Here is a 10,955-nt window from a genome sequence, read left to right on the forward strand (position 1 = left end):
TTCTAAATTTGTTTTACATTTTATTTACATTTTATTTACATTTTGTTTTACATTTTATTTTACATTTTATTTTACAATTTTAATTTGTTTTTACAATTTATTCAATTCATTTGAATTTATTTGAATATTTTGTAACATTTATAATTAAATTATTTTTATTTTATTTTATTTAAAAAAAATAATTAAAAAATTAGTTTTTATGCTACCTTTTGTCTATATCACAAGAAAAAAAAACAAAATAATTAAAAAAAAAATCTTCTAGTTAAAGTTCATTTTTTATGTTACAGTAACTAAAACCAACATAACAAAAATATATATATATATTTTTTAATGATAAAAGTACATAGTGAACACAATTTCTATAGTATTGCAATAAGACTTGTTTATCTTCATGGGACCGGTTGTTATCTTGCCTCCCTCTGTTCCTTTGTTTCTTTCCAAGCAGAGATTTGTCATGTATAGGCAGTGATAGCAGAGCAGCAACTTAACACATTTATAGCAAACAAACACCAATAAAAAGAGTCAAATTAAAAAGGTTGAGGAGCAGTTTGTTAACAAATATAAGTGGTGGCAAAGTTTATACCAAAATAACAAAAAAAGTCTATCTCTTGAAAAGTTGGATCAGATGCATCATTTTATGCATCAACATCACACCTTAAAAAAATCTAACATAAAAACCAACAAGAGGGAACCTAGTAGGGATCTCACAACAATAGAAAATTTTATCCACCACCAAACCCTAACATTTTGAGCAGTCAGAAGAAAAACAATTTGGACGCATAGAGGACCCAAAAACCACATCCGAAAATTTCACAGAAATCATCACGATGACGAACCGATAAGCAACCAAAATCCACAAAAAGAAGAGAAGTAGAGAGATTGAGAAAGATATATTTGAGCCTTGCGTAACTCGTTTCTTGTGGGGTATTTTTCCTATCCATTTCTTCTTCTGTATGCTAACTCATATTTCTTTCGTATTTCTGCTTTCCGGATTGTTTATTTCTATGTAAGTCACCCCAACATCTGTGCTTCAAATTTTTTGTTTTTTTTAACTTTCATGAGCTTCCCGTGTCAGATCTTGGTCGGTTCTTTTGTCTTTCCCTGCATCATATTATTTACAGCAACCACCTTGAGAGAGGAAGGAGAAGGTCTTTGAAGGGACTTCTCCCCGAGTGTTAGGACGGTCGTCGTCGCGAGCTTTTCGCTGTGGATTTTTGAAGGCCGCCGTCGAGATCTGAGGGGGGGGGGAGCTGCCGTTACGAATAAGGGCGTTGGCTGTTTCGTTCGAAGCATCTCTTCGCGAATCCATGAAACCGGTTCGCGATGGAGACGGTTGAGGGAAATGGACAGATCCTTGGATACGGCAAAGGGAGGATTGGGAATCGACCATTAGTTTAAGGTTTCGGTTTGGTTTATTGAAGCTTTTTCCTTTGGCATTCTTGGGAAAGTATTTGGTTTTGAGAGAGAGAGTTCTTGCTTCGGTTTCAACAGAGAAGGAGAAAGGAGAAGTGTGGGGAATTCGACCTTTTTCTTTATTTTGATTGGAATTTCACTAACTTTTCCGTTGCCCAATGCCATTACTGCTTTTCCACTTCCCAATTGATGACTGTTGATATTCAGGAACAATAGATATTTATTAGCTGTTGATTTGATTTCCATGTGGGTTGCTTTTGGACAAGGGGGCGGCGGTTTCATTTAGGGTTAGGGTTTTCCATAAGCTTGGTGCATCAAGTGGGTTGGGTCGGATCCAACCCGCTGTAGGCCCAGCGTACCATTCGCTTTTGTTTTGATTGGGTTGCGCCCGCCCACACTCGACCCAATCTTTTTTTTTTATTTCGTTTTTTATGTAATCTTATATGTGTACGCATGGATGCAGTAAAACATCACAAGACCGCTTTCGACCTAGCTGTAAAGACTTCTCCTGTCTTCCGCTAGGTCCCTGGTTCAATTCCTAGCTTGGTACCTGTTCGATTTACTTCATTTTGTGTGGATTTTATGTGGTGTTTATATATTTCTTGTTAACTATTTAGGGTAGTCTATACCCCATTTAGTTTTGATTTATCCCGAAAACATTACCCTTTTCGATTTTAATTATTACTATTCTTATTTAATTATTACACTTCGTTTTCTTAAGCGTTAAAACAAAACTCTTTTATTCGCATATTTATTTATTACAATTGACACATATTGGAATCCTCTTCATGGAGCCTTTGAGAAAACATCAATTTAACCTCTTTGTTGTCTAAACCCGTGCTTCGGTTATTTGAATCTCAAACCTTCACATTAATCATTTTTTTATTCAATCCTCTCTTCTCAATAAAATCTGAAGAAAAAGATTACCCTGGATGGAATACCCAGTTGTAATCCCGAATATTAGGCTCAAGCTGTAAAAGCTTGCAAGCCATAAGTATTCGTCTTCTCTTCAAAATACTCCAATATTCAAATCATTTTCTTAAATAAGATCTGAAGAAAAAGATTACTCTGGATGGAATATCCAGTCGTAACCCCGAATATTAGGCCCAAGTTATAAGAGCTTGCAAGCCATAAGTATTCGTCTTCTCTTCAAACGCTCCAATATTCAAATCTTTTTCTCAATAAAATCTGAAGAAAAAGATTACCTTGGATGAAATATCCAGTCGTAATCTCGAATGCTAGGCCCAAGTTGTAAGAGCTTGCAAGCCATAAGTGTTCGTCTTCCCTCTTCAAAATATTTGTAAATATTCAAACGTCTTTTCTCAATAAAATTGAAAGAAAAAGATTACCTGGGTGAAAGGTCCAGACGTAGTCCCGAGTATTAGACCCAAGTTGTAAGAGCTTGCAAGTCATAAATATTCGTCTTTCAAGCCCAAAAATACATCCAACCAATCAAACTCTTTTCTTCGCCGCCGTGCGATTGATCAGAAAAACCTTTTCAAAACGAATGACATCTTGTTTTAAGGTGATGTAAAGCAATGCTTCGGCCATAATTGTTGAGTTGAGATAAGTGACGTTTTTCCGAATGTTGATTTGTAAATCCATTCGATGTGTGGTACACGTCCGCTCCTCATCTGTTTTGGGTAAAACAATGTTTTCATTGATTAATACAATATAGCTTTCGCTAAAATCGACCAACAAACAAACATTTTCTACCCAGAACTACGTAAACCTTGAGTTCTCTATTGAGATACGTAGGAGCAGGATTGTGAAATCTTGTCAGGCCCATTAATAAAAAACTTAGGTTTAGTCTCCTTTGTTGCAAAATCCAAAAACATTCTTCTCTCTTTTGTTCTTTCTTTCCCACCTAATAACTTGAGAAGCCTAACATTTCAAACTAACACTAACGTGCACAACTAACCTAATGGTTCCCGTTGAGTACAACGGACGTGAGGGGTGCTAATACCTTCCCCTTGCGTAATCGACTCCCGAACCCTGATATTGGTTGCGACGACCATAATCATTGTCGTTCTTTCTTGGGTTTTATCGATATTTACCATTTCCTTTTTAGGAATAAATAAAGTTCGATGGCGACTCTGTTCAGTCCATCATGCGAGCGTGCGATCGCACTTCGTTAGGTCGTATTCTCATTTTTCGAGGTGCGACAGATGACGACTCTGCTAGGGAATGACTCCCTAAGTGAGTCAAGCCTAGTTAGGTCGTTTGTGTGCCTTTGTTTGTTTACTTGTGTGGATTTTCTTTCTTGATTTTGCTATCTTTATTGTCATATTGATATAAATTTTTTGTATTGGTCCGATTATGCTTTGATACTTGGATACTCTGATTACAAATCATGTGGGAAGGACTTTTTACCCGAGTCTCGAGTAAAAACATAAGATAGGACGAGGTTGAGTAGTGCGGGTCCGCGAGATGAATTTCTCGTTGGGTCAGTGCGAGAACCTTACTTAGAGTAGATTCTTGAGAGGATGTTGTCGCTCGGGAAGTAAGTTGCCGTAAGCTTCGATATTTTCTTTAGGATCCATGACTCTGAGAACCATTTGTAGAACCTTAATCCTTTGTCCAACTAGGAAAGATGGTTGCGTAGCATGGGTCTGCGAGTTGAATTTCTCGTTGGATCGATGTGAGAACCTCACTTAGAGTAGATTCTTTAGATGGAGTTGATGCCCGACAAGTAAGTTGCCGCAGGTAGCAAACAGTCTAATGGATCCATGACTCTAGGAACTTTTTTGAAACCTTAGATCATATCGGGTGAGAACCATGTTCTATATGAAGCAATCAGACTTATCTATGCCTTAAGCCTATTGAAATTATACCAAAAAATGCATCACATTCATCCACACACATTGAATCAACATCATAAAAAGCAAACTCTTAGTTGTGTCTTATTTGTTTCAGGAATTGAGAACGTGAAAATGACAACTCCAAGGAGAAACACTTTCACACTTAAGTACAAGGAACCTAAGCTTGACAGTCTAAAGGGTTTGATCTCTGATTTGACTATCAGTAAGAGTGATGATTTCGGAAAAGACTATGGGAAAATTTTGAGCCTTCTGACTAAGAAAGTTGACTATGGGATTATCAGTTCTCTAGCACAATAGTATGATCCACCTCTACGCTGTTTCACATTTGCTGATTTCTAACTAGCTCCTACTTTGGAAGAAGTTGAGAGAATCATGGGTCTCAAATTGAAAGATTTTAATCCATTTCCAAAGCTAGAAGAGGAAACGGGCCCAAAGAAGATAGCTTTAGCCCTAAGTATCAAGGTCCCAACTGTTCTAGATAATTGGGTTGAGAAAGGGGGTTTCAAAGGTCTTGCCATGATGTTCTTGGAAGATTTAGCTCTGAAGTTCAAGAAAGAAGAAAATTAGAACGCATTTTATGTTGTGTTGGCTTTATTGATCCATGGGATTATGCTCTTCCTAAACGTTGAAAAATTTGTGGATCAGGTAGCCATAGAAGTCTTTCTCTCTGGCAATCCTGTACCATTTCTCTTAGCTAACATTTACCATGCCCTACATGCTCGACATGAAAAGAGGGTGGAACTTTGTTGTGTTGTGCTCCTTTGCTTTATACTTGGTTCATGCAACATATGCCCGAAAAAGGCCCTTTTGTGGCAAAGGAACTTAAATATCCTCAAAGAATAGCTTCTCTCACTGCAAGTTCCATCCGATGGTATATCCGAGAGTGGGAAACCCCAGACATTATTGTCAGCTGTGGGGAATTTCCTAATGTACCGCTGTTAGGTGCTAAGGGTTGCATCAATTATAACCCTATGTTATCTCGAATGCAACACGGCTACTCCATGGATGGCCCTCTTGACACAAAGGACTTACATCCATTTGTGCTCTTTGACATCCAAGTAAGTAATCCTGATGTAAGAGCGATCCGAAAGGCTTGGTTGAAGGTTGTTAGGAAGGGTAAAGAGTTTGGAAAAAGAAACATTCTCGTCAAAGAACCTTACACTCGATGGGTGAAAGAAAGAGTTGGGGAAATCCATTTGCCATTTATCTTTAATGCTTAAGCTTTTCCTAAAATTCCTGAGCCAAAGCCTATACTCCCCGAGGACGTGGAGAAACTCACTACTAAGGTTAAAGAGCTCGAATTGGAGAATACTGAATTACGGATTCAGATGAACCGAGCTATCTTGGAAAATCAAAATTTGAAGGATGAATGTAAGGGGAAAGCCCAGGAACTTGAGGATAGTAACAAGAGAGCCAGGCTATTGGAAGACTAGAAGGACGATCTTGATCATATCCTTATAGGTTCCACATCAGTGATCCAGACCAGAAAGGAAGAGCTCAAGAAAGATGAATATAGAATTTGTGAGTTAAGAAGAATGTTGGATAGATCTCTTATGGAAAAGAAAGAAATTAAGCTCGACTTTGAGGCACAGATCTGTGAACTGAAGGACACTCTGAATAAATGCAAAGAAAAGTTGTCTCGCGAGTTACTCAAAAAGGAAGAAGCTCAAAGAAGCTGTCACCATCTCAAGTACCAGTTGGAGGAAGCTAATAGGAGGTTTGCAGTTTTGGAGAGTCAAGAAGGTGATGCAGCCTACTTGCTCCTAAAGAATGATTGTGTGTATTGGAAAAGGCTGTATAGAGAGGATAGAGTAACCTTAGATGAAGATCAACAGGTCATCAAGAAACTCCAAGAGCTCTATGTTGAATGGAATGGCAAGTTCCGCAACTTAGCGTGATTCATTAACCTCAACATGTTTGAACTCCCAGAAAAACTCCAGGAGGCCGATTGGTGTATGTGTCCAGAAAACACGCCTCCTCAAATTTTCAATTTCATCAAGTTTTGCAAGAAAATGATGAAGGAGCTCACCATAGATCTTGCTACGATCATAAGAGCTGAGACGGAGCTTAAGTGTACTTATACTTGAATTCGAATTGTTGGTGTTTAAATCTTTTGTATTTGAATCATTTGTACTTGAAGTTAAATCCTTTTGTATTAGAATTTGATTTTAATTAATGGAAGTTGTCATTTTGGGCCTCAATTATTACGTTCCATTCTTATTTAATATATTATAACATTGCTGGAATAAATAATAAAGATAACTAAGAGCTTTGCACAAAATGCACCCATAACATACACTCATGTCATTCTTCAAACAAAAAACTCATTTTTGTGTCTTCTTCAGTTCCACACTGAGTCCTCAAAACCACTACAACACTAGAGCCATCGCTCGTCAAAGAATGGCAGATCAAGAACAAGAATTGGAGAGAGTAAGCTCAGAACTTGAAGACCTACGAGGAAACATGGTTCAAGTCATGGAGATACTACAAGTCATTAAGGCCAAGTTGGACACCCAAACGACGATCGTTTCAGAAATCACTGGTCCTACGATTGAACCCCAACCTGCAAGGACAATGCCGACCACTTGACCAGTCTATGGTTTACCTCTCAACTTCATACCTCCAGTTGAAGGCGCCCCTGGTTTTGTACAATCCACTCAGCAGACGGTTCCTCTACCAACTATCAATGAAACTCATCCCATGGTCCACACGTTCACACCACCCCTTGTCCATGCACACGTGCAACCTTATTTTGAAGATCAACAACATGCTCCGGGTTTTTCGGGCGAAGATGATGAAAGGCATGAAGACATAAGAGGAATGAAAAAAAAATCAGATTCTTGAGAAAAGGTTAAGGGCTATGGAAGGTGACAGAGTCTTTGGTGTTGCTGCTAGGGAGATGTGCTTAGTGTCAGGTCTTATGATTCCCGCAAAATTCAAGACCCCAGATTTCGATAGGTATGAAGGCCACTCATGTCCTAAAAGTCACCTTATTATGTACTATCAAAAAATGGTTGCGCACGTAGAGGACAATAAACTTATGATACATTGCTTTCAAGACAGCTTGAGGGGTGCTCCCTCTAAGTGGTACTTAAGCCTTGATCAAAGTAGAATTCGTTGTTTCCAAGACTTATCTGATGCTTTCATCCAACATTATAAGTATAACATGGATATGGCCCCAGATAGGAGGAAATTGCTCAACATGTCCCAGAAAGATAACGATTCATTTAAGGAATATGCATAACGATGGAGGGAAATTGCCTCACAAGTCGAACCACCCCTTGTCGAGAAGGAGTTAGCAGATTGGTTCATGGATACGGTAAAACCTATGTTCTATGAAAGGATGGTGAGTAGTGTCTCGGCAAGCTTCTCTGACTTTGTTGTCGTGGGCATAAAGGTCGAGCTTGGATTGAAGAATGGAAAAATGATAACCACCTCTAAAACATCTGGTAATAATGTCAAAAAGTTTCCCAGAAGTTTTCAAAGAAAGAAAGAGGGTGAAACAAACGCAGTGTCAACCAATCAAGGAAGGAGTCATTCGTGGAAGAAGCAACATCAATTTGCTCAGCAACAACCAACTTATCCAGTGCAGTATATTCAACAACCATATGTGGCAGCAGTCACATCAAATTTCAACCAATCACAAGCTCCTGTCTATCAACCTATTCAACAAGCACCAGTATACCAGCAAGCACCTATGCCACTCGCTTATCAACAGCCAAGGGCACAGGCTCCACGTCCACAAAATCTTCCAAATCAAAATAGGGTACAAAGAGGTAGACCTTCTTTCGCTTCAATCCCTATGACGTACACTGAATTATACCCATCGTTACTGCAGAAAGGGTTGGTGACTCCCAGACCTTTGGGTCCTCCACCAAATCCTTTACCTCCATGGTACAATCAAGATGCCCATTGTACTTTCCATGAGGGTGCCCCTGGGCATGACTTAGAGGGATGTTATGCTTTGAAGCATATTGTGCGAGAGCTGGTTGAGAAGAAGATCCTTTCATTCCGAGATGTTGGACCCAACGTAAAAAGTAACCCTCTGCCGGGGCATGGTGATATTAATGCCATTGAGGATGTTTCTGATGTTTGTATAATCAAAAATGTTGAAGATGTTAAAACTCCGTTGCTAGCACTCCATGCAAGATTGGTGGGAGATAGTTTGAGTGATACCTGTCACGAAAACTGTGAAGAATGTGCCGTTTATCCAAGGGGATGTAAAGTGGTACGAACTGATATTCAAAACTTGATGGATCAAGGTGTTTTACAAGTTTGTGGTCCTGCAACAAATGAGGAAATTTCAGTCATTGAACCCTTTTTCAATCTACCAGAACCTGTTGAGATAACTTATCAAAGAAAAGATGTTGTTCATCCATCACCCGTGGTAGTTTGTATGCCTACCCCCTTTCCCTTTGAAAGCACCAAAGCGGTACCTTGGAAATATGACATAATTGTGGTAGATGGAGTGGTAGATGAAGAACCCAGAGATGTTGAAGGTGAGAAAAGCTTGGAGAATGTTGACACCAATATCACTAACATCGCAGGGACGAGCAGAATGACCCGCAGCGGTCGGATTTATACTCCCGATGTCAATATAATCCCTCAAGAACCAACAAGGGAAGCTACAACTGCAAATCCTGCCCCAGAGTATGGAGGGGTACAACCGGCAGTGCAATCAGATGAAGCGATTGAATTTCTAAAAATGATAAAGAAAAGCGACTACAAGATAGTCGATCAGTTACGTCAAACACCGTCAAAAATATCTATCTTGTCCTTGCTTCTGAATTCCCAAGCTCATATGGAGGCTCTATTGAAAGTGCTTGCTCAAGCTCATGTTACTCAAGATATAACGGTTGGCCAATTCGATGGGGTGGTCGCGAATATCACAACCTGCAACACTCTAAGTTTCAGCAATGAAGAGCTACCTAAGGAAGGGAAGAATCACAACCGCGCCTTATATGTATCCATAAAGTGCCAAGAAGATGCTCTGGTCAGGGTCTTAGTTGACACTGGATCGTCCCTCAATGTTCTACCAAAGAGGGCGCTTGCTAAATTATCTTACCAAGGTTCGGAAATGAAACCTAGTGCACTTATGGTAAAATCATTTGATGGTTCTCGGAGGACAGTAGTTGGGGAGGTAGAGCTACCAATCCAAATCGGACCGCACATATTCCCATTCAATTTCCAAGTCATGGACATAAATCCCGCTTATAGCTGCCTTTTGGGACGTCCATGGATACATGCTGCTGGGGCAGTGACTTCTACTTTGCATCAGAAAATGAAGTTTTTCGTCGATGACAAGCTCGTCATTTTATCAGTAGTCAACTCTCCTCTTTCCGTTATATCGAGGCTGATGAAGATGCCTTAGAGACCTCTTTCCAAGCACTTGAAATATCCAATGCCACACTTGCAAAAGTAAAGGATCCTATTGAGAAAACCAGTTTGTCGTTCGCCTCTTCGAATAGTGCAAGGTTAGCATTTGAAAGTGGAGGTCCTACAGGTTGGGGGCAAGTCATCAATGTTAGCAAGAAAAATGATCGTTTTGGTTTGGGGTACAAGCCTTCTTCTAAGGAAGGAGCCCTGGTCCCTGCAAAGGACCGCATACGGAGCATACAAGAAGTTTTCCTAAGCACATGATTTATCCATGGGGATCAAGTTGGTGCAGTTGAAGATGACACTGAAGATGGAGAAGCATCAAATCTGATATACCGGTGTGAAGCAGCCTTGACAAATTTGGAAGCAGTTGAGATTCCAGAAGTTTTTCCTATGTCAAAGTAATTGTGTTTTGCTTTGTTTTTTTCAAAATCCTTAGCTCTGCCCAAGGCTAACGAATCATTTGTAGGGCCACTTTAAATTTCAAAATCATTATGACAAATAAAGAGCATTTTGTTCAAATTCTTATCGTTCATTTATTTGTTTTTATTTCCTTAAAATGGAAATCCTTTCAAAAACTACAAAAATATTTTTAATTCTTTTGCATTTTTCGACTTTTCTAAAAAAACCATCATTTAAAAAACATGCAGAATAATCAATAAACCAGTTGAATTCGATGACCCCACTACTTCCTATAACTTTGAACTCCCCATCTACCAAGCGGAAGAGGATAGTAAGGAAGATTGTGTTTTCCCTGAAGAATTGGAAAGGCTGCTCGAGCACGAGTCAAAGGCCCTTCAGTCGCATCAAGAACCAGTGGATACAATTAACCTTGGCACTGAGGAAGAAAAGAAAGAGGTCAAAGTTGGGACTACACTTGGGGCAAGCATCAAAGAAAGATTCATAAAGTTGCTACAAGAATATGTAGATGTATTTGCTTGGTCGTATCAGGATATGCCAGGTTTAGATACTGATATTGTTGTCCACAAGCTACCACTACAGCCAGATTACCCGCCAGTGAAGCAGAAGCTCCGAAGAGCAAGACCCGACATGGCTCTAAAGATTTGTGACGAGGTGAAACGCCAATTTGATGCCGGTTTTCTAGCAGTTGCGAAGTACCCTCAATGGGTAGCTAATATTGTACCAGTACCCAAAAAGGATGGCAAGGTCAAGATATGTGTTGATTACATGGATCTAAACAAAGCTAGTCCAAAGGACGATTTCCCCCTGCCACATATTGACACTCTGGTAGACAACACTGCTAAGTTTGCGGTCTTCTCCTTTATGGACGGATTCTCGGGTTATAATAAAATTAAGATGGATCCAGAAGACATGGAAAAGACC

General features: G+C 39.5%; 1 protein-coding gene across 1 annotated transcript; it reads left to right on the forward strand.

The window, feature by feature from the left end:
• Positions 1–7,578: 7,578 nt before the first annotated feature.
• Positions 7,579–9,875, forward strand: LOC127081963 (uncharacterized). Its single transcript, XM_051022190.1, has 3 exons — positions 7,579–8,455; positions 8,498–9,090; positions 9,588–9,875. The coding sequence occupies exons 1-3, from the start codon at positions 7,579–7,581 to the stop codon at positions 9,873–9,875; spliced, it is 1,758 nt and encodes a 585-aa protein (XP_050878147.1).
• Positions 9,876–10,955: the final 1,080 nt, after the last annotated feature.

The sequence above is a fragment of the Lathyrus oleraceus genome, chromosome 5 (assembly GCF_024323335.1).
Source record: "Lathyrus oleraceus cultivar Zhongwan6 chromosome 5, CAAS_Psat_ZW6_1.0, whole genome shotgun sequence".
Taxonomy (NCBI): Eukaryota; Viridiplantae; Streptophyta; class Magnoliopsida; order Fabales; family Fabaceae; genus Lathyrus; species Lathyrus oleraceus.